This window comes from Streptopelia decaocto (genome assembly GCF_964273445.1).
Source record: "Streptopelia decaocto genome assembly, chromosome: 21".
Classification (NCBI taxonomy): Eukaryota; Metazoa; Chordata; class Aves; order Columbiformes; family Columbidae; genus Streptopelia; species Streptopelia decaocto.
Window position 1 is genome coordinate 1,382,894 of NC_138676.1, and position 24,523 is coordinate 1,407,416.

The following is a 24,523-nucleotide window of genomic DNA, read 5'->3' on the forward strand; positions in this document are numbered from 1 at the left end:
CAGTTTCCCTAATTGCTACATGGGATTAGCAACCCAGTCCTATTTTGCAAAGGTGTTGTCAAGTTTAATTTATGAACCTTTGAAAAAGGCTCCAAGTTCTTCAGATGAAAGACGCTGCAGATGCCAAACGTGGGTGTGTGTTCTGAGTCAGACACAGACACGGGCAGGCGGTGTGATCGGCTTGGCGCACCGCACAGATAGGAGACGGGTGTCCTCCGCAGAAAATGTGGGGATGGCTGGTGCAAAAATCACAGGTGAGGCACACACAGGTATGAACTCATGCTATAGAAATCAGGAGCCACCCGATGAGAGAGAGGTGCAAAGAGAAAGCCTGCAATAAAGGGATATCCAGTCTGTACTTTGGCTTCTAAATTGCCTGAAGAACATGTGTGTGCACGAGCCTTCTAAATATGATTTGGGACTGAAGCAAAATTGTCTAACAAGCTACCCTTTAACTAACAAACTGCTCTTTAACTCCAGTAGTCCTCCTGTGATTCCCAGGCAGAATTAGCCAGGGGTGGCTACGAGCACCACTAAGACCACGTGCACCTCACTGTACAAACAGTAGATTTCCCAGGAGAGGCTGGAAATAACAAGAGAGAGGTGGGTGCCATCTGCAAACAACTTTTTGGCATGAAAAGGACATGATGAGGTGCAGAGATGATGGGGAGAAGAGCGGGCTTGGTCTTAGGCTACAGAGCAAAGGCAGGATGTGCCCAAGGCGCTAATGCCAGGCATGCAGGATGCTGCAAGAGTGAGCTGAGGTTGAAAGGGGACCAGTGGAATTGGCATTATGCACATGACCTCTCTCTTCCTGTCTGACACAGGGAATTTAAACTAAGGATTCTCCCAATTTAAGCAGCAAGGACAGGTGCCACCCAAGGTATTCGAAAGCCAAAGCAGAGCCTGTAGATTTGTGGAACATACTGACTGTACTGCAACAAATGGAGGAGCTAGCGCCACGTCTGGCATCAGGGTAGGTCTTGCAAAGCACAGCCATAACCTGTCTTATTAGCGGGTGCCTATCATATATGCCTCTACATGGACAGAAGAATCAATAAACCACCTCCTCCTAAGTCCATTTACTCCTGAGTCTGTGTGGAATAACCAGGTTAAACTCATTTACTCTGAATTTGCATCAGTAAAACCAAGATGAAAAAATTCAGTCCGTAATCTTCTGACAGCCTTACCTATTCCAAAATCTTAACAGTGTCGGGAAAATAAGAGAAACCAAGGCCTCCCTCTTCCAAGTTAGACCTCTTCATATAGATGTTTTTTGTTTCTTAAGTATTAATCCTAGCTTAGAAAAGCTCTGCTGAGTCTTTTCTGTACACGTGAGAACAGATGCCTCCACCCTCCAGTAGTTTTAATTACTTGGAGATCTATAGGACTGTTGATGTTACAAAGATCAGCTCAGCCCAGGAAAACAGAGAAAAGAAATACATATTTGTCAGTCAACCACCCTCTTTTATGAAATTTGGGTTTAGAAAATAGCATTGCCCTTTCCTATGCCAGAGAATGCCTTCTGACTCACGAAAAACTACGGTCCTAATTAATTAAAAACCTGTCCATTAGAAGTGACTGCAGAAGGCGCAGTCTTTCCCAACAACTATTATCCAAAAAAATACTGTATACTGGATCACTTCTCATATGTAGAGAGCCTTAACAACATATAGGCAGTAACTAGATCTATGAGCCGGGGTCCCAACTGCATTTCAGTTGAAGAGTAAAAGTTTTCTCTTTCCTTTTCTCTTATTTTGAGTAGACAGAGACCTTAGTAACCACATCTGTATGCCTGACTATCTCATTCTCGCATCAGATCCAAAGCGTATGCTGCACCTCTGTTTTCTCCACACCTAAAAAACAGCTGCAAAACACACACCTGGATTTTTCCTTTACTACTGAGGACCCTTCCAACCAAATTATTCCAGGCTAAGAATCACATTCTCCAACCACACCATCACTGCATCCTGTGAAAATTAAATTAAGCACAAAGCTTAGGCATGGTTAATTTACAACCCGAGACATTAATCTCAGAGGAATGTCCCTGAAATTCAGAGCGTAATCCATGTTAAACTGATATGAATGGAAGGTCAGCCTCCTTCTTATGAAGCTGATGGAATACACCCATGCTTATAAAGAGCCTTTTTCTTCTGAAAGCTATAATTCCAACAACCTGAGCATTTCCCAGGAATACAGCTACTGGAGACATCTATTTTTAAAACTCTTCCTCAGTTATTTTTTCTTGCAAGAAATATTTTGGCCATCTAGCTATAAAATATTTCCTTTTCCAGGTACGTCTCTCCGTTCAGTGGACATTTATGGGAAGAGCTACATAGGGCACACCCAAGCCCTTATTTCAGTGAGAACATACAATGAAATAGGCAATAGAATTTTATTCTACGAGTCACATTAGGGCAGATTGCATGGCCTGTGGGAAAAATAAAACTAGCCAATTTTTACTACAGGTCAGCTGTGTTCTTCTGATACATGGTTGGGCTATTTCCAGATCTAGATGGATGGACCTTGCACGAACCTAATGTCAAAATCAAAATAAAGATAATAGGGTCTTTTCACCCCAGTATTATCCATACATTCCCCCTCCCTGTCTTACTGAATACAGTAAGCCCTTGGGGGAACCCAGTTTAAGAATGCTTTATTCTAGGCATTCATTTTAATTACAACCATAATTATTTTTGTGCATGTGTATGACCCAGTTAACAAACCCATCCTCAGCATCTCCTGGTCTCCCCAAGCCTGCCCGTCTCCGCGAGGAGGTAACCTCAGCTTCTGCCAACAACCAGCAAAATTATTTTTGAAACAAGTGGTCAAACTGGTTGCTACGTCTTAATGAATTTTTTCTTTTTAAAAAAAACCCCATTTCTATGTATATAAACAGCCCTTCCTCCCAAATCTGGTTAGACAAGAATGTTCCTGGGTGTGGACTGCCTTGTATAATTAACTGCACAGCTGTAGCTTCTGATCCCTGGTAACGTCTGCTTCTTTCTTTTTCCCCGCATCTACCCAGCAGAATCCAGGTGTCCTCCTCCTCCTCGCAGGAGCTCCAGGTGCGTCACTTGGGCAGAAACCTTCCTGCATTCCACCATCATTCCTTGCCGAGACAGCGACCAGGCAGACGTACTCACTTTATAGAGGGTTGGGAGACAAGAACTGGAGGAAAGACTGAGCAGTGAAGCCAATTTGCCCTGTTCAGACGATGGAAACGGGGAGCGCAGCAAGGACAAACGGTACTACTGGGAAGCCAGAGGATGTGAAGAGTCCACCTGCCCCCAAAAAGGAAGAAGAAACGAAGAAGACCACAAGCCCTGGCGGAGGTGAGAAGGAAGCTATGAAGAGCACTGGTGGTGCCTCTTTGGAGACAGGGCAGATCAAGAGCTCCCTCTTCTCCGGGAGCGACTGGAAGAGGCCCATCATTCAGTTTGTGGAATCGTCTGATGAGAAGAGATCAACCTACTTCAGCATGGATTCGGCGGATTCAAAGAAGATGCAATATGCCAGTGGACAGATAGGAGACATGAGGAGACCACCTCTCTCCTTTGTAGAGAAAGGCGACCTCAGGAAGCCCCTCTTCTCCTTGGATTCCAAAAAGAGCTTTCTGCCTGGTGAAGGGGAAGTGAGGAAGTCGTTGTTCTCTGGGGGGCAGATGGGGGACCTGAAGAAAACTTCCCTCCCGCTGGTAGAGACAGGGGACCTGAGACGATCTACCTTCAACAAGCCTGACAGAGCAGCTGGGTCACGGCCAAGGGTGAAGCTCGAGGATGTTCTGTGTGATTCCTGCATTGATAACAAGCAAAAAGCCGTGAAGTCCTGCTTGGTGTGCCAGGCTTCCTTCTGTGAGCTGCACCTCAAGCCCCACCTGGAGGGAGCAGCTTTCCGGGACCACCAGCTGCTGGACCCCATCAGGGACTTTGAAGCAAGAAAATGCCCTGTGCACGGGAAGACCATGGAGCTGTTCTGTCAGACAGACCAGATGTGCATCTGCTACCTCTGCATGTTCCAGGAGCACAAGAACCACAGCACAGTGACAGTGGAGATCGAGAAAGCAGGAAAAGAGGTAATGACCTTTTTGTTGCATGTTGCCATCAGTCTTTCCAATGCACCTCAATATTATGCCGCAATTTTTGCTCTCTAGCCTACAAGTCTCTCCTAAAGTCATGTCTGCAATGTAATTCTGGAGTGCAGGGGTGGTGGATGTGAAGCATTTAGTGGAGAACCGGTATTGCCCGGGTTCTGCTGCAATGGGATTGTTGTTTTCCTGATGGCTTGTTACAGCAGCACAGCGCGTGTTGTGTAGCAGATTGGGTTGGGGGAGTGGAGAACCTGGTTTCCACCCCTGGTTGTACCACTGACTTTCAGCAGAAGATCAAGCAAAGCCCCACATGCTAAGTTTTAATAAAACCACCTCAAGTGTTGACAGCATTCGTGTAGTGTTACCCACAGCCAGAAAGGCGGGACACCGCTTAAGCTCAGGACCTCCAGAACACAGGTATTCAGAGCAGTGGCTGCTCAGGTTACTCATGGCTGCCAGGTTACTATTGAAAATTGCCACCTCAGCTACTTAAGAGTGAGATTGTGGCTTTCTGGTTTTCTTTTCTGCTATGGATATAACAGTGTCGAGCCCCACCTATCAAAAGACTCTTTTGAAGCTTAAACGAAGAAAAAATCCTGGTGCAAACACACAGATTATAATTTCCCCTGAAGTGTTACTACAATAGGTTCAGAAGATGGACATCTAAGGAGGTGAAGCTGGTATGTGGAAACAGTGCTTAGTCTAATGAAAGGTCTTCCACCTTTGTTTGCTGAAGTCTCCTGCTGTTTGCTTTCTGGGTGGATGTATGATTATTCCACTAGCTCTAAGTCAAGATCAGGGTCTCCCCATGTTTGGTGCTGCACATCACCATAAGTAAGAGCATGTCCAGGCCTAGAGACATTCTGAGCTAAGCAGAGATTACAGAAAGGAGACCCATGAAATGGTAATGTAAGACAATTTGCCTAGAATGACACCGCTCATGGCAGAAACTGGAAGGGCGCTAAGATCTCCTAAATCCTAGTCTTAGGCACAGCCCAAGCCAGCACTCTGATGTGAGGAACAGGAAAATACACATGCTTGTTGTTGGAAATTGTTCAGTTACCCTTAACTGGAAAGAACAGTTTAACTCTTTCTGAGATGCTAAAAAGATTTATCTCATAAGGCTGAAAGAGCATCTTATTTAGGGTTAATCTGTGTCTTCCTGTGCAATATTTTTGTCTTCTCTTGCCATGTCACCTCCAACATGGAACCAGACAAGGTTTCTTCCATGTCTCAGTCTTTCCTAAGGAAACTCCTGCAGGACTCGCTACCTGCTGTTTGTTTCATAATGGCTTGTTCTTGTGTTTTTGATGTCAGCTGTGAACATAGTCTATGCCTAACTCTCATAAAGCTGTGCCTAGCGCCTCTTAGCTGTTTCTGCTGAGAAGGGGTTAACAGTTACTCCCTGAAGAATGAAAGCTGGCCAGAGCTTTCTTCCTGTGGTTGGGTGGACCTGGACCACCTTGCTTTAAAAGAGGCAACCATAGCTGATCAGAGAAGACTTTACCTAAGATTTAAATTATGTTTGCTTTCTTCCTCAGAGTCCTTGTGCCACTCTCGTTAGCGCCGTGCTTTAGCTCCTGTACTGTCCTGTTTCTCCTGCTGCTAAGCCTAAAGGATTTAGGGCTTTATCAGTATGAATCACACACATGTGCAGGTTTCTCCTCACAAGTTTTGATCGTGTTGTAACTTGAGTAAGTATTCACTCGACAAAAACAATTAACAGGATAGCTATTGCTTACAAATGTTTATTCCTAGCCCTGGTTTATTCAGCATTGGTGGAACCTTAGCAAGAACCACAAAAAGGAATGAACATTTCCAGGCCCCTTCTGTGCACCACCTATCCTTTTCAAGGCTTGCAAATCAGCTGAGCTGCAATATGACCACAAATTGGAGAGTGGCAAAGTGTGGCTGGTGCTGCTGGCCTTTGTGGAAAGAACAAGCAAAAAACCCACATCAGCCCCATCCCTGCCCCATTTTCCCAGCCTGGCATCCATGCAGCTCCAGGGTAGCTTGACTACCTCCAAATTTGCTTACTATGCCCCTGGATTGGTGACCACAATACAGCTGTATCCAGACAGACCCTTTCTCCTAGTGTTGGTGGTCAAGGCGGTTGGTTTATCTGCAGGAATTTCCTAGGTCCTGGCTATACTGCAACTCCAAACCTGGACAGGGTTACAGTAAATCTAGGGGGGAAGAGGCGAGGGGAAGGTGTCCTATGCTGCAATGTACTTGAGCCTAACTATCAATCTGAGTGCTCAGCAAGCTGGTGGCACAAAACTGTCGCATGTTTTAGGTACATCTGTTCCTTTCATATTGCAAAATCAATTATTTGCTGAGTTGATCTTTGCTCTAGGCCTGTAGGAAAGAGAGATGCTGTACTCCACTGTTGGGAAAGCAAGGTACAATTTAAGATTCTTCTGTAGAATTAGGCAACTCCCCTTTTGTTCCACAATCCAGACAGAGACAGTACACCTTAATAGAAGAGGAATGCAAACAAGCCAGTATGCAGACACCTACTGGTTAGAGCATTTATGCAGGCAGTGGAAAGCCTGATGTCTCCCTGTCTGTGAGACAGAGGGAAAACATTGCAGCATCTTCCACTTTTCAGCAGCCTGGGGTGAGAGTCATTCACCCCTCTTTTCCTGGTGTGCTGCTGATCAGACACAGACAACTTGGCAGGGAAGACAGAGACTTTATTTTTGAGTTTCCACCCAGTTGTATTTGTTTATTTTACCTACCAAATCTTTAATGCCTTCCCCAGATCCACGCTGCATTAGTTTCCTACTACAGATTTAAAAGAAAAGTAACCCCTGCACCAGAATCAGTACAAGAAACAACCAAGACAAAGGCTGAGAGGCTGGGTAATAACCTCACACAGTGAGAACTGTCAATAGCAACTTGTACACTCCAATAAAACCCTCTGGCCAGCTTGATTTATCAGCAGAACGAGAGCCCCCCTTGCAGACAGCATCCTTCATTTTGAAAGGGGATCCTTCGTTCAAAACCTGTTTTACAGGCCTATTCTCTAAACGAGACACTTCACACATGCCTGCCAGTCACAGAGCTGTAAATAACCTGGTGTGAGTAGCCAGCACCAGCCTTAGTGCTCAGCATGTCAAGTCAGCTCTAGTGAAAAGCACTTTGATTTTTTTTTTCCTTTAATTCTTCACCTTTAAAGAAAAGTTCACACTGTACGGCAGGTTTGAAGAGGCAGCAGAGAACTGCTGTGCAGAATCGGGAGCTGGGTGTTCCTCCATTCAACAAAGCGACTTTGGAAAGGGGAGACTTCACAGAGTCTGAACTGGGCTTTGAAGTCGGCCATCCACAGGGTTTTCCATCTGAACACTCTCCGTGTTGCTTTCGTTGTCTGAATAGAGAGCAAACAGGAGTGTATCAATGTGCCAGTGAAGGATTTTTGGCGTGTCCCACTGACACAAGGTCAGGGCATGATGTGGCCGCGACACCTTATCTACACTAGTTGTGGTCGCTCTGTGGACACAGCTTAAAAATAGATGCTCTTTGCACAGAGGTGGTGTGGTTACCTGCAGGACGTTCTTCCTGGCCAGAAGCTGACCTGCTATGAATTGTGACTTAGAGTAGGTTTGCCTGCATTCTGCATTAATGCCTCTACAGCGAGGACAGAACTCTGGGAGAGCACTCTAGTTTGCAGATAAGGAATTCTCTGCAAACTGTGCAAAGCAAAGAGCCTTTTCCAGCCTCCTCTAATGCAGCGACTAGTGGCATTTTTGGTGGCAGAGTCTCCAGAGACTGACACCCACTGCTGCTTAACAAAAGCTTAGAAAGAAAGACATAAAGGCAAAACCAGCAGAAACAACATCCCAAAGAATTTGCTGATTTCTCAGCCATGTCATTCCCAATACAGGCCCTGTACTGGGATAACTAGTTTAAACGCTTATTCTCTAGCTTCATTATTGCATTTGGCTGTTGCCGTCTGGTAATTAGCACAGCTCTCCCAGGCTGGTGACACAGGGGTGTTCCCTCGTTCAGGGACTGCGTTCCCAGAGCATTAAGACATGATGATGCTTGTATTGCTGCTTTGCAAAAACGAGTTGCATCATGACGCAAGACTCATAATCTCACATCTCAAGGTCCTTTACAGCACAAGGGCTGGGTTTAGTGGTGGGTATTTAAGTACACAATTGGAACTTTCACTTTGGCCTCTTGACTGTCCTAATTAACTTAGACTCTAGTAGGGGATTCTCTCTTAGCTCCAACACTTTCGGTGCCAGCATTTTTCAACCTGCTATAGTCAAACTGAATAGTCTAAACCTGTATTTCCCAGATCATCTTCACTGTTGTTATTTCTGCACTGTAGGGACTTCTCCCACAATGGGTGGAGCTGCTCTATTATCTTTCAGTAGGACCTTCTGAACCCCAAGTCTCACCAAATAGATTTGTCCCGGGTGATCCATCACATAAGGGGATCGGGGATTGTTGACCCTGGAAAATCTGAGAAATATGAAAAAAGCTAGAAGTTTCTTCATAGGGAATGAAGCTGAGAAGTTGACTGTCCCAAGTACCTGTAACCACCCTACTGTAAATGTAACGCAGGGTATATATGGGCAGCTTAATCAACCTCCCAGCCACCCCCATACAAAACAGGCCTCAAAACCATCATGAAATCACCTTTGCTGAACCCCTTATGTTGTGTTCCATCTCCAGAGCATCCCTGCCAAATCTGCCTCCTTATGCCCATGCCACCAGTTCTTGTCCTATTCCATAGCCTCCCTTGACCTCTTTTAAACATTTTTTTTCTATGGCAAGACTAATTTCAATGTTTGCACTATCATGCAATGAAACACCTCCCTTCACCTCCCTTGCCTTTGCTAGTGTCTGTACTAGTGTTTCCTTTTGCCCTCGGTATAAGCGTTGTAACACAAGCCAAACCTGGATGACATTTGTATTTACATTCTGGCTATTGGAACTATCTCTGTAATTTCCATTTGCAAATCATAATTCCCAGTCTCAACTGTAGTGTTGGTTTGCTCTTAAATAATTGTTTCAGCCCGTCCCAGAGGCACCCAAACTACCTTTCCGAGTGAAGGGATATTATAACTGCAACAAGCTATCACTTTTGAGCAAGTAATAGTTTGCAAAATTCCTTTGAGACCCATCTTAATTAGAAAGTGCTATAGAAGTATAATATTGTTATCACCACCTTTGGGCTATCACCTGAATTTTTTCCCTCTTACCTTTCTTTTCAAATCCCTTGTGTGTGGGAGTCGCTATGTGGCTGCAGAAGGTCTGCTCTTCTCAAAACAACCCCTCCAGTCCCAATCTGTATGATTTCACGCACATTCTGCTCATAGAATGTCCTGATGTTTAGGGATGAGGAGGGAAACAAGACCTCCCATTGCTCCGGAGATGTGCTTTTTACTTTGTTAATGATTAATGCCATCTGGATGTAGCTCAGTGGCTTAAGGAAACAACTTGCACTACAGTGTAATTTCTCACGTCGGTTACTGCAGTGCAATGGATATCTGGATTTAAACTGCTTTTGTCTCATTGAGATGGCTGGGTATTTTGTGTCTTCATGCAGAGGACATCTCACATTGCACATGAGGACAGAAAAAAGCATGTATTCCTCCAAGTCACTGTCTTGAAAATGTGAAAACTATAGGATCAAGCTCATGCCTTTACTCTCTTGATCAGTAATAGAGTGAATTTTCTCATCTTGATACCCCTATGGTTCCCTGATGATCCTGTACCGCAAAACCCTTCGATGTGTAGTCTGAACCCCTGTGGAATATGAGCTCACGACTGCATTGAGGGTATATGGATAATATTTAGAAGGCAAGTGCTCTCCTAACTCTCAACAAACAAGGACAACCACAATGACAATGCGAGGATGCAGCTCTTCTGGCATTGAGATACCTTCAAGTACATTTGCCTTTTTTGTTCCCCCTTCTGTTTTATAAGGCAATAAAACAACTATCATTTTTTTTCCCAGCTCAAGAGAGTGTTCAGTAACTGGCAGCAAGACGAGAGCCCCAATGGGCTGACCTCCTTGGTCTGAGCTGGTTGGCGGCTTGTTGCCTGCTCTTCATTGTGTGGTGCTGTTTTCTACTCCTGGAGTGGGTAATTGAAAACTTTAAAAACCCCACTCCCAAGGTCAACTGTGATCACAAGACAAGACCCAGGTTTTCATGTTGTATTATGTTCTTGGATTTGTGGAAAAGCAGTGGAAGCTACACCTTGTGTTTTTGCAGCAAGGAGACCTCGCTCTGTTCGCTGCTGTGGGAGCAGGTTTATCCATTCTGTTGCCTCTAACTGTTGGCCTAAATTTAAGTGCTTTTGGGTAATACAACCACTTGCCAAGGGATCCCACATGAACAGCGTGTTTTCAGGACTTTTTTAACATTACATAGGTCAGTTGTGAAATACAGGTAATTTCTGCCAACTGCGTAGTTCCTAAACAGCTCTGGGGATAAGCGTCTCACAGCCAGATTGCCTGTAGTTATAGTTGTGCTGTGACCAACCTGTAAACACATGAAACACAGCAAGATCTTGAAATGCATAAACAAAGGCTTTGTCATGATCGGTTGGGCAAGGACATGGTGAATATGAGCAACCAAGGGAGGGGCTGCCCAGGGTTAACGGCACAGGGCATCACCACGTCGCCGGGTCCCGGTGCGATGCGGGACGTGGCGTGCACACCAACCGGCGTGTTACACGCGTGTTACTGCCCAGCCCTCCACCGGCTCCAGGCCTATAGACCGTCTCGCATGCAACTGCAACCGCCTGGCCTGAGCTCCTCTGGGAAGCGAGGTGAAATGGAAATGAACCCCAGGGAAGTTGCTGATCTAAGCCAAGCATGGCCGGCTGCACCTCCTCCCTCCTCCTCTTGTGTGTTTTCTTTTTTTCCAAGCGTTCTCCAGCTTCATCATAACATGAAAGCTCTCAATTCAGAGCAAATTAATCCACGATCCTGTCTAAACAGAATTCCTGCCGGAGGCACCGTCCTCTTGTTGCAACACTCGTCAAACGTCATTCCGTAATTACATGAAAACTGTTATTGCTGCAGAGACACACCCTGGGATGGGCCTTTAACTGCATACACAGCTGAATTTTGAAACCGGCCTCTTCCCCATCCAGCTAATGAGTCTAATGTGATTAAAAGCGGCACCGTGACGGTACTCTAGTAGGTGGGTGCTGCTGCTGTCTCTGCTGAGGGAGCTGAATCTCTTGACCCAGCTCTGGGATGCTGTCCAGGGTCAGCTCATGACCTCCATTCCGAGCAGTGCCAGGAACCCGTACCTCCCAGCTATTGCTGCTCAGGGCCACATGCAGGAGTGGAAGCATGGCGCCTCTTTGAAGCCAGGCCACCCTCAGCCCCATTCACGAGATTCCTCTCTTCCCACAGGCTGAGCTTTCACTGCAGAAAGAGCAACTGCAGCTGAAGATCATCGAGGTAGAAGATGAAATAGATAAGTGGCAGAAGGAGAGGGACCGTATCAAGGTGCGTATGGGACATTCTTTTAAGTTCACTTCTCTGTTTCCCCTGTACTTGTCACTGTCTTCCACTCTCACATCCCTCTCCTCCCTTCCTCCATTTCCCTGACGTATCCACCTCTTACTCATTCAATTCCCTTACCTGCTCTATCTCATCACTCTCCAAAACTCACTCACGCCAAATCTTGGAAACAACAACTCCTACTGAAGTCATCTTGCAACACAGCCTGCAGGAGATCAAGAGGAGGCAGCACATCCTTGTTACACCATATCTGAGGCACCTCCCTGCTTCGGGCCCCTTGCAGTTCAGCTCTTCCATCACCAGTAGCCAGGCTGATTCAGACACAAAGGTGTTTTGCTGCTTTGTTTTTTACTGCTAGACCACACACAAAATTAAACTCCAGAAGGGCTCTGGATTGCCCAAACAAAGATAAGGCAGCAGGAACAGATGCAGTCACACCAACAAACATCTCGTTTATAATGGAACAGCTTATTTCCATACTGACATAGGGCTCCTTTATAATTCTTTCACCACACTACAGGTCAGAATATAGTGTTATTTTTTTTCATTTATACCCTAACTGAATAAATCAGTGAAAACACTATTTGGAGACACCCCAGAAAATTTGCATAATATTAATAGGCAAAGCCATTCTTCTCCCTTTTATGTGGTACACACACATTGGCTTGCTTTTTGCCTGCTTTGTTATTATTATCATTACTATTATTATTATAATTATTGGAAATCTGACCTAGAAATTTCAACTCTGAATATAGTTACATCCATAGTCCTTCTGAGAAATATTTCAGAGGGACCTAGAGGTCAGGTTTGTAAGAAGTGTTGCAAGTCTTATAATGAGGAAAAAAACCAGCATAGACTACACACACGCAATGATTGCAATAACAAGTATTAACTCTCTTTGCACAGCTTTTCTGGTGCTAAGACCTAGAGAGTCTCCATAGTCATAGTCTAAATGCTGAGAATGCTTCGATGTATCCCCTCTGTATTCCTCTGTTAGCAAGTGACTCCCTGAGAAGTTCAATGTTTTATTTCTCCTGCGTCTTTCCTGCTACCTCCTCTCTGCCCCTTCCCTGCACAGAACTACACCACCAACGAGAAAGCCACCGTGGATCAGCATTTCAAAGAGCTGATCCGTGACCTGGAGAGGCAGAGGGATGAGGTGAAGGCTGCTCTGGACCAGAGGGAAAAGATCGCGTCGGAGAACGTGAAAGAAATCGTGGATGAGCTGGAAGAGAGGGCGAAGCTGCTGCGGGAGGACAAGGAGAACAGGGAGCAGATCCATCAGATCAGTGACTCCGTGCTCTTCCTGCAGGTAACCGAGATCGCATTTTCCTTTCCTCTTTTCCCACGAGGGCAGGATCTGTCCCAAAGACAAATCCCAAGTTGGTGTAAATGCATTAATCTTCTCCAGTTCAATGCACATGTATGACGGGAACTGACGCTGACATTTGAAGCAGCCTCTGTTCTGCTGGGTGAGGAATGAACTTGGCCATGCCAACGCCTGTTTTTTCTGTGGATGGCTACAGCCCACAGGCAGAACATCAGTCTGCCCCTTCCATCTTCACTGTTCTCCTTTGCACTTCATACTATTTGGAGCCTAACATTCCTAGGATTTGGCCTCCGTCTCTCGCGTTCCTCAGTAACCTCTCCTCCCTTCTTTTTGGCAGGAATTTGGGGCTCTGATGCGGAATTACGTCCCCCCTCCGTCTCTCCCAACATACAGTGTGCTGCTTGAAGGGGAGAGCATGAGCCCATCCATGGGGCTCCTCAGAGATGACCTCCTGAACGTCTGCATGAGGCACGTGGAAAAGATCTGCAAGGCAGACCTCGGCCGCAACTTCATCGAGAGGAACCACATGGAGAACGGTAGAGTATGAGAGATCTGCCCTTCCCTCCCTCTCTGTGCAAAGCGTAGCTCGGAGTCACGGGAGATAAAGTGCGATGAGCGTGCTCTCCCAGAGGAGAAATTAAGCAAGGACCATGGGGAAGTGGGAGAAACACCACCCGTAGCTGGAATTCCTTCTGGAATATCAATTATTCTACCAGACCTGTGTGGGGATGGAGCCCATTCAGCTGTCAGGGAGTCTGGGTCCAAACTAGCGCAGCTTCCCTGAGCGCTGCTCTGCATCACAGCTTCACTTCGGTGGCTCACGAGCTAAATCGAGAAGGCAGTGCCAGAAACGTGAATGTAGCCACCCCAGTATGGCAATTTTGAAAACCTGTCATTAGCCGACTTGTACAGCTTGGTTAGTGCTCTTGTTGTGCTGCTATGACACAACAGCCTGTTCCAGCCACTGAAGAACATGAAGTACCCTGCAAGCAGCTGTCACTGAAAATCTAATAACAGCTTTTCCAAGCAAAAAGGTCCCCATTTTGGCTTTCAGGTTAAGCTATGACTTGAACCGGCGTAGCTCTCTCTGACCATACTTGTCTGCATGTTCCACTAGGGAAAGCTTTGTGTTCTGAATGCCCTGAGCCAGTATATTCAGGGAGCACACAATACCAAACGATGCCCATGCTTCTGTGATGTTTAAGGATGGATGACCCTTCTTAGGCGAACGGAGAGATCAAAGTCAATACTGCAGCAGTGCAAGGAATCTTCTATGTTTTAGAACTTAGAAATAAGTACTTTCAGTGTCCTCCAATTAGTTCTGCAGAAAGGACTCACCTTGCATCGAGCTCACACATAAGATTAGGAAGACTAGAATGGGACTCCACAATGCGGTTCAATTCCCAGCTCTCCCACAAACAGCCTTTGTAACTCTGATCAAGTTACTTAATCCTGAGAAATGACCTCTTGCACCAAGAATAATAGGGATCTGAATTAAACGTTATCTCACCAGGCTGCTACAGGGATATAATCTATTACTAACTCTGGAGCCCCAGATACCAGAACAATACCAGATAATAAAGGTAAAGAAGCTGGACGGGTAACACAAGGATAACCTGCATCCTGCTGTACAGGAGGACGTGTGAATCTAAAGATGCAGGAATAAACTCACACCCAGCTCTCACAACACAAGCAGCTGAGGAGCTCTGCTGCAAAGCTGCAAGATCACTGCTATTCCATTCAAATTCATGGTACTCACTTGAGGGGTTTGCATGCCTGACTACTCACAACACTTCTGAAAACAAGATGAGTAGCATAAAAGCACTTTGCCTTCAAGTTACCATTACTTAGGAATGCTGAGCCATTTTTTGCCAATCCTGAAGCAAATACATTTTACTTGGCCATTTGTACAGCTCAACAAGAGTATCCATATTTTCAGTAGTTCTGCATAAAGACTGACTACTTCTTGATCACTTGATCACTTTTAATTAGGGTGCCCTCCACATTACTGATGCCAGAAGTCCTCAGGGGTACTTGAAATCCATAGGAATCAAGCGGCAAAACATTTCTGAGCAGGGCAACAATTAACTACAGCCAGAAAGCTGTGCGCTTTCAGAAACTTTACTGGGCATTTAATGGACACAGCTTGGAGCCTGCCTAATGAGAACAACAGTGGCATCCACTCAGTTGGGAAATGCTGTTTAAGCTGAGTCTCAGAAACTTCAGAGCCCTCCGTTCCTCAAATCACAGTTACACATGAAAGAGGACAGCACTCTGCATCTAGTGACTGCAAGGAAATAACTCCACAATTACTTAATGGATTTAATTAACTCAGACTCCCCCTGAGTCATTGCAACAAATTCATTTTCAACCAGCTTGATCTTCTACTGTAAAAAACATCCCAGGAAGAAATATTACATTAATGGAATAAAACCTGCTTAATAGCAGACTCCAAAGGGAATCCACTTTCTTTTAGTTGTCATAACAGGTACCTACTTAGTAGTGTGGCAAGGAGGCAAATAATCAGAGAGCATCCAGGGAGTTTAAATAACACAGAAATAAATTGGAGAAATAACATAAAAGTTTGTTCACTGACTTAAGAATCAAATAATTGAACTATTTAAGCACGGGAACCAAATTACCTCCTTGCAGAGAACAACAGATTTATATAATACTTGAGCCTTAAAAGAAGGTATTTTTAAGAGCAGCTGTACTGGTAGAACATAATTTCCTGTGGATCAATGTCAGAAAACCAAATCTGGGCAAAAGAGGAGGTTTCGCTTCACTTTGCATGAAGCCTGAACTAAATGCCCTTGTCCAGAAACCCAGGGAGCTAGAGGTGTTTGCGACTCAGGTTTAGCATCCTGCTTTAAAAACTGAAGAAACCAACCCATTGAGCCCTCCCAACGCTTTCCGGACCTTTGTCGTACCCGCAGTTCAAGATCTGCTGGTGGAAAGCCAGCTCTGTGCACAGGTTGAACACATACAAGAAGCCAACCCCAAGCCACCGCTTTTGAAGTGGGATACACTTTTAGCCACACAGCAGTATTTTGGTAGGAAAATGGCTCAACCCTCAAGTTTCCCTATGGATTTTTAGGAGATAGTGCACCTTCCTCTTCTATCCCCGGCTGAACCTCTGGGCAGCCACAGCGCTGCGTCACCTCCCAGCCAGAAAGTCACACAGAATTACACAAAGAGAGGCGCTTGTTCTCAAAGGGCAGAACCACCTCTCCTGCAGCACCTGAGGAAGCAATTCCAGTCTGTTATCCCCTTCCCACTCCCCTTGTCCTTTCCCAGGGCCACTAACCTGCCTCCTTCAGCTCACACCCTGTTCTGCTCCTCCAGGTGACCATCGGTACATGATGAACAACTATGAGTGGAACCAGCCCGACAACTTGAAGAGATTTTCCATGTTCCTGTCTCCCAAAGGTATGGTACCCTAATGGTGGCCAGGCTTCCTCCAAACACAGCATTGGAAAGGAACTTCATTAATGATTTGTCCCAAAATTTCCTTTCCCTTCTGTTTCCTGCTATTCCCCAGACAAGATAAGTCCCTCTGCACCAGTTTATTCCCACTCTTCTCTCCAGCCTACAAAGCTTTGAGAAGTTTCTGCCTTTTCATCTCAAACAAGGCAGCAAATGTTCTCATCTCCATGGAGAAGAGCTGGAGAAACTGAACTCTTTCAAGGGTGTAGTTTGGGAATATAGCGGAGTTTTAGCATGTGTTACCGGGTTGAAGTGAGTGTTATTCTCCACCAGAAACTCACCCCACTGTGCTATCAAGCGTGAAAGGTACACTAGGTTTGCTCTGCATTAGGGTTTTACTTTCACCAGAAAACATAGTTTTTCACTACACTGAAAGGGCAGAAGAAGTGAGGAACGTGTCCTAAAACAGCAGAAGCCTGGGATCACTTTCTGAGCTCTAACACTGACAATAAGAGCCCTGGTGATTTGCTTATGTCCCTATTGTTACATGAACACGACAAGATAAGTCTTTGGAATGAATGAGTGTTTTCATCACATTCAGTTGTAAAATAGCAGTTGTCTGTTTCTAAATTAGTGTCAGGACCTCCAGAGGTAGAAGCAGAGGCTGCATAAAGCCTAGGCAGGGCAATGCCTGTAGAAACAGAAGAACAGAAAGGCTGGCACAAAATAAGCAACCAAATTTCCTCTGGTCCCTAGAGAGCAAGGCCCTGCCTGGGTCTGCCAGGTGTTTACAGCTGCTGTTCTGCAAAGCCAGATGTTGGGAGGTGAAGGGATGTGCCAGCAGTCAGCAGTGGCACTGCCCTGAAGGGCCCATAGCTTGCTGGCAGCCCTGCAATATAACCGTAGTTATTTAACTCTCTAGAGCTTTCTATGCTCTGTGTGTCATGTAGAAGTCCAGCACGGCCTCCAATTGCATCTTTTCTAAGGAATTCCGTAAAATGGGAGGTAAAAAGAGAGGACCACCCTTCGCATTGCATCACGTGCGCAGAATACTTGACTATCTCATGGCTGTTTCATAACACACCCTTTTTCTCGCCGGGCTGGATCACTGCAAATTCTGCCAGAGGCCGCGGCAGCAAGTCTGCTTGCTGCATGGAGGAATGCTCCCCAAACAGTGCTCTGCACGAATTGCAGTGGCCTGTACTAAGAAACTGCTTGGATTCGAGCAGAACCTATAGGTTTTTAAGCCCTGCCTAAATTCAAGGAGACTTTCACTGTGCTTGTCATTAAAGACAGCATCACAGAGCATCTGCCTGCAGGGGTGACATAATGAGGCAGAGGGGGAACATAAAAGGTTTCAAGTGCTGCCTAAAAGATAGAGGAACAATCTGTTCAACTGCTCGAAACTCCTTTCTGTCCTCTTCCACCGAGCTTGCTTCTCCTGATGTGGCAAACAGTTTGGTCAAAGCCAGGAGAAGGTTGGGAAGATCATCTTGTGCCTTTGGGAGTCTTTGAATGAGGAGCAGAAGGGACTCGGCACACAGAGAGGGGAAGATAACTACTGCAGTAGAAACACTGCTGAAACAGGGAAGCAGTCCACAGGATGGCAGCATAACAGCTCCAAGTATTCATCTCTTTTTTGCTCTTCTGGGAGTCCAGGGTCTCACAAAAGGGTGCACCAGCACCAGGCTGCATCACAGCGTGATGTTCTGGTGAAACCTGGAGCACGTGCCTGTCGCAGTGGCTGAGGCAATGTGTGCCTGAGCAAGAATGTTCCTCTGCTGGTGTCTCTTGAGCTCTAAATCCCAAGCCTCTGCCTGCAGGTCTCTTTGCAGAATAGTCACGTTGAATAGACAAGCCCGAGTTAGCAATTTAATGCGGCTAAAACCAGCTCTGTGGCAGTGAGAGATCTTTGTTCTGTAAATGAGAAGTCTATTCACCATTCCCTAGAACGCAGAGAAAAAAGACCAGGCTCTCCTCTGCTCCCTGGACTCAGATTTCTGGTTTGGGGCTGCTTCCAAATTGGTGGGGACTGTTTCATAGAGCAATGCCAGACACAGGCCTTTGGGCCAGCTCATCAGGAGCCAACTGCTGAACTGGATGCTCTTGTTTTACAGCCAGTTTCAACCCACGATCATGGGAATTTTCCTCCTTCCAAGCGACTGAGGAAACACTTGGTACGGGTAATTCCGACTTCAGTTTGAAAGGATCTAACCCCCCGTGCCACAGCTTTCTAGCTAGCTAACCAACCTGTTCTGCTTCCATCCTCAACTGCCCTGTCACCTCTCAATCACTATCTCACAGATAGTGATTTCTTAGCTGGCTCATCAGCACCGTCTGCGTACACCCGAACCCAGGCTCTCACTGCTCCAGGAGACAGGAGGGAAAGGCATCCCTGCTCCTCACTGTTCAGACAGTGAAAGGAGAAGATGGGAAGGTCAGGTGCCAATTTGTAAAGATCCTGAGATATCCAGCCAACTGCAATCGATGGGAGTGCCAACATCATCCAAGGCAACCTGTGGAGGTTGTGGCAGAACCAGGAGCAGACCCCAAATGCCCAGTCTCAGAAGCACAAGGCTGCCCTTCTCCATCACACATACACCTTCCACTTAGCTCATAAGTTCTCAAAGAGCCTGCCCACTGCTTGGACACCATCCAGTGCAATGGGGAGGGGGTGCTTTGAGCTAGTGTACCCAGAACCAGCAGCAGCGAGTCATGCCTTTTCTTCCCAGATCCCCACTTTCCTTTTCCTCACCTCTGTTTTCTTACTTTGCTTCATTCGTGCTCAGAGGGTCCTGCCTTGCCTTCCATTCAGAAGCACCTACAAGCACCCATGGCCACTCTACCTTGGGGAGCACTGGTGACTCACAGCCACACCTAAGTCATTCCTGTTTTTCATGCCACAGGCAGGGCTGTCTCTTCTCATCATCTCTGCTCTCAGACTCATCCTGGCAGCCAGGGCCTGACCCCAAGGAGGCCAGGAGGGGAAGCCCTGCTTTAATTTCAATGGGCTTTGAATAAAGCCTCAGCTGCTTGGAGGCAAGGGAGCTTGGGCAGTTATGTAGTTTTGCCTCATTACTCCAGTCTCTGGAGACGCAGTTTACCTCCGAGGAAGCTGCTGCTCTTCAGTCACACCTGCACTCTGGGTCTCTCAAGAGAAAGGCTCTTGCTTGCCTGCCTGGAGCACTGGGATCTCTTTGCGCTTGCACACTGTGTGCATCGGGACCCCACAATTGGCTGCTCTCATCTGCCTTTTCTTACTAAGAGCAAAGGGACAAAGCTATTAGTTCCCATTTTCCCCCGAGCTGGTCGAAGGCAGTTTTACAGGATGTGTCTTGAAATGTTTGGCTTCTCCACTGCAGCATGCAACACCACGGAATAACACAACCTCTTCTGTCTTCCAGTAGGCAATGGTACTAAGCTGCCTTTTCAGTTCTCCTCGGTTGGACAGAACCCGCCTGGTGACTTCAGCAAACAGTCTGACGGGAGCCTCTTCACTAAGACCGGTACTAGGCATTTAGTGTTTTTCCCCTTCCTTCTGCCTCTTTTTTAGGTGATAAGACATTTAATCCTGTTCTTGCCCCCCCAGAGAAGGCCTGGAGCAGCCCTACACCTGGCCCATATCTCCTGCCCTGACTGTCAGTCTCTTTGATACATGCATTTCTTTACATGAGCAACTTACTCAGCTGAACCAAGCAACAGGAATTTATTAGAGTATTAAAAAGTTATATCTAGTGAATAGTTGAAGTGGTCTAAAATTTTTGTTTGCAATGGGTAGAGATGAGAATTTTAGATGATTTTAGAGGAGTAGGGACCAGGGAAAGACACTATGAAATTATGTTCATGTCAATTTACCTTTCCAGCTTCATCAGTGTTTTAAAACAGCTATCGTCCTGAAAGAACCAGAGCCACCGAGCACAACCTTTAAAAACAATGTGCAGTAGCTGCCTGTCCTTCTTCATCTGAACCGGAATTCCCCATTCACTGTCTCATCATCCTCTTTGCACTACCCACTAGTTCAAGGGCACCAGAGGTGGAATCCAAGAGCATCAGCACCTGCCAAGCAGAGTCAAGCCTGATTAATTTGTGAATGGGAGGTGGTGGGGAAAGGCCACTGCCTGATAAGCACTGAAACTGGTTGTAATTCAGCAGGGCTGGTATTATTTTTTGAGTCAGAAAGGAGCTGGTGTGGTAGAAGGGGGTTAGGGCTTATCAGGCTGCCAGGGGTATTGTCATTAATTTTCTGACATGAAACCCAGGCCTCAGCTCTTTGCGCTAATTAAACAGACTATACTGTTATTTGCAAGAGTCAGAATGCTTAGTTTGGGACTTGGCCTAAATTTAATTGGATTGATTGCATTCCACCTCTCTGCATTCCTCATACATTTTAATTAGACAGATCTTCTTTACTCCCTTTTCCTAACCGATTGGGTGGTGGAATAGGCATCTGTCTGACGGCTGCTGTGTCCCACCCCAGAAATGGCTGCATTTCGATGTTAAGCAATGCAATACTAATTATGTGGCACTTCCAGTCCTGCTGCTCATCTTGACGCTGGCAAGGGGAGACGGGGACGGCGGCAGGGACCGATCTATAACAGGCTGTTTTATGTTGTCACAGCTTACCCTTCAATAGTGAGACATCAGTCTACAAAGGTGACGCCACAGACATGGAAATCCTCTAAGCAGTCTGTATTGGTAAGAAATATACCCTTGGTGTGCAAGCTTGTGCGCAGCTTCAGCAAGAGAACTACCTGTTCTAGGGCTACCTGAGACTTCAGAAACCAGGGCTTGGGTTCTTTGGAGATGGGAAACTAAAAGCTTCAAGTCAACAGCTTTTTCCTGTGGTTAACTGCACCCCCAGAGGGATGCAGATTAGCCCCCCCCCGCCACAGTTCTGGGCTGTAGGAATAATCAGTACTTCAAAATGATATTTGGAAATATTTTGCCCTGATCTAAAACTTGATGCAGGTTTCTAGAAGCTATATGAATACTATAGCGCACGTGCCAGTATCTGTAGTACTTCTCCTCCCTGCGGGGATATCGCATAGTCTAAGTAGTCTGTGACATCTAGGAAGTATAGATTGTGTAAATGACACTAAAGACAAACATATAAAAGCACCCTGCTAATTACATCCTCCAGTGGGCAGATGAAGTATCAAAGTATCAAAGATGAGGAGTCAGAAGACAATCAGAAATCACTAGAACGTCTGTAAGTCCCTCATTTTGAACTGTCAGCACAAAACAGGTAACAGTGCATTACGGGAGGCAGAGGACAGTGATTATTTTAGGTCTTGTAATCTTAAATAAACGAGGTTGACCAAAAGTTAATGCATAACCACAGAAACATTAATTTATTTTACTCAACATGCATTCGCACTGTGCTGCATTAAGATCTTGCATGATCTGAATTAAGATTGTCAAGTTTTTGCCCCATCTCTGCAGATAAAATCTATTTTTTTGAATTGTGATTACACATTTGTGAAAGATCACTTACTGCTCCCTGGCAATCAGATTCGTAAGAAAGAGAGGGTCGAGAATTGAGAGCATTCCCAGGCTGAAGGAAGAAAACAGAGGAAATACACAACAGTTAGAAAGCAGCTGCCTAAGAACTGCAGTGGTATTTCTGTGCCAAATTTTCGAGGCCCAACCAAGAGATGGATGCCAGTGAAAGGGACGTTCCTTGGTAGACTGTATCACTTTCAGAGTTTCTGAACGTGCTACAGCAAAACGTGTCTCCTGGGAACAGAAGGGTTTTGCAATATCTTCTGTCTTATGTTTGATCACTGCCTTTCTAGATCATCTATTTCATCCCACCCGTGCCCCGCAGAGACTCTTCCAGTGATTTGAGATACCGACCTGTCCTCCCTTGGGGTGGTGTTACAGGGGAGGTCTGGCCGGGAAGGGAGGTGTCTGTGTGCTCTGAGCAGGGGGCACCGCAGACAGTCAGTGCGCTGCCCTCCATCAGCACCACTCACGCCTTCCTTAGGCCCCATAGGGAAAGCCCAGCCCGGGTAACTTCTCCCACCAGTCGTTCTCGGTTTCCCTTTCTCTCTCATGCATACACTCATAGCGGCTGTTTTATTTTTATAGCCTATATTCACCAGATAGCCCTGGATCTAACAATTCAATTGATAAATATAAGCATTAAAAACCTCCAAATGGAAATACATGCTCTGGAGTGCAGTAGCTCTGCATTGGTCAATTGGGCCAATAACCTAGCTTTTAAAATAGCCTTAAATATGTACTTAAGTAATACACCTTCTAAAAGCCCTGTAAATATGAATTTTCACAAAGGACTATATTGTTTAAGGAGGAATGTCTTTTTAATCCACAGACAGTTCTTTAAAATGAATCCCCCTCTTCCATCTCTTAATTTTACTGGAAATTAAAGCCGTAAAATGAAAAGACTTTCAACAACAGGGAACATTGAGCAGGAGGTGTTGGGAGTCAGCACTGAGTAGCAAGATGGGTTGGGATCACTCCGCTTATGCTTCCAGCATCACACTGTGCCTGGTATTAACTCCCGCCCTGCACAAAACTGTTCCAGCACGTTGCTGTGAGGTCTCTCCCACCTTCTGCAAGTGAGTTCTGGGCAGTGGATCAAACCTAAGACAGATCAGACATTACAAAACCACCATTGTTCTGGATCGCCTTGGCTGACTGCTTCGTTGGTGTAAGCGTATTCTCAGCCAGGCTAAAGATTTTGCCTTGAACAGTGTTTTGCAGTCATCCCAAGCCAACGCTGCACAACACAGCTTTGCCACATGTTGCTTATTTGTACTGGTGCAGATAAGAATGAAAGTCCAGGCGTGGGTCCTGATGAGAAGAGAAACACTTAGGGACTGCAGTAAACAGAGAGACAGAACACAGCAACTCCTTTAGGCTCTGCCCCTGCCTCTGCACTTACACTTGTGTTTACACAAACACTTAGTATTGGGCCCTACCACATGTGAGGTGCAAATAAACAGTGCACCGTTGTGTGGGAATTTCCATACACAAGCGTTTTGGCTCGCCAGCCAGAGAGCACAAATAAATACCATGCAAGTCAGTTGATCACTTGCATAACTGTGCACGGCTTTAAGTGTGAAAACTCCCATGAGTTCTCAGGGTAGTGAGCAACTAAAAGGCACTGACAAAAGCATAAAAATAAAGGTGACATTCCTCTTCTCGCAGAAACCTCTCATCAAATCGTGAGTCACAGTCTGAGATTTTAGATGATGCACAGACTCGTTTGGCGCAGGGATGAAAGTCCATGCAAAGCATGCGTATAAATCAAAAGCAACACCCTTTGCATTTGATCACTTCAGCACCTCCAGTGAGGTGCAACGAGGTGGTGTTGCTCTGCAAGAAGAAAGACGGAAGGTGTTAAGATAGGAATATATTAAGATATGTATGGTTGGGCTACCTAGGAGGGTGAAGTATAGGCGGTCAGCAGAAGAAGACAGGCCAAACTCACATGCCCCAAATTCTCCATTGCAGTCACATTACCGCCCCTTTTACGTCAACAAAGGCAATGGAGCCACTTCCAACGAGGCACCTTGATCCCCGAAGATTTAGGGAAGAGCTGGCAGCACTTGGAGTGAAGACTCAGCTGCGGATTTTCATGGATGTACCTGCTACTATATTAACCTTACCGCTCTAATCTCTGCCAGGGAGAGGGAAGGTGCAGAAGGGAAATGCCTTTACTAGAGGAAACAAGGACTTTTTCCAAATCACCTTGAAAGCTCTGCAGGCCTTAACAACGTAACCCCATCCTCTGCTGTCACCTCCTTATTCCCTCTCAATGCCCTTTGCTTCTGCAGAGCGAGCTGCTCTGCTCCTCCTGGGAAGCATGCATGCTTGGCTAGCACCCCCGACTCTGCTCTACCAGTTGCCCCCTCGTCCTGAGCGTGTTTAAATGACCATAGCTGTTAAATCCTGGTGAAGGTCCCAATTTGAGGGGCCCAAGGGTCTTTCTAGAGTCGAGGGGCCACAGCTTCTGGGAGCAGCTTCCCTTGCCCCAGCCCTGCCTCGATGGGGACACCCAGCCCTGCCTCGATGGGGACACCCAGCCCTGCCTCGATGGGGACACCCAGCCCTCAGTGGGACCAGGGTCCCCCCATCCCACACCAGCACGCTTCCCCAGGGCCACAATCAGCTCAGCTCTGCTCCAAAAAGCCAATGAACAGGACCTTCTCAG

General features: G+C 46.2%; 1 protein-coding gene across 1 annotated transcript; it reads left to right on the top strand.

Annotated features, from left to right (window-relative positions):
* Positions 1–3,217: 3,217 nt before the first annotated feature.
* TRIM29 (tripartite motif containing 29) lies at positions 3,218–23,886 on the top strand (the record flags this gene model as incomplete). The annotated part of the gene is made up of 9 exons (XM_082070360.1): positions 3,218–4,075; positions 11,478–11,573; positions 12,667–12,900; positions 13,256–13,454; positions 16,264–16,347; positions 18,462–18,527; positions 19,749–19,850; positions 20,963–21,039; positions 23,824–23,886. The coding sequence occupies 9 exons, from the start codon at positions 3,218–3,220 to the stop codon at positions 23,884–23,886; spliced, it is 1,779 nt and encodes a 592-aa protein (XP_081926486.1).
* Positions 23,887–24,523: the final 637 nt, after the last annotated feature.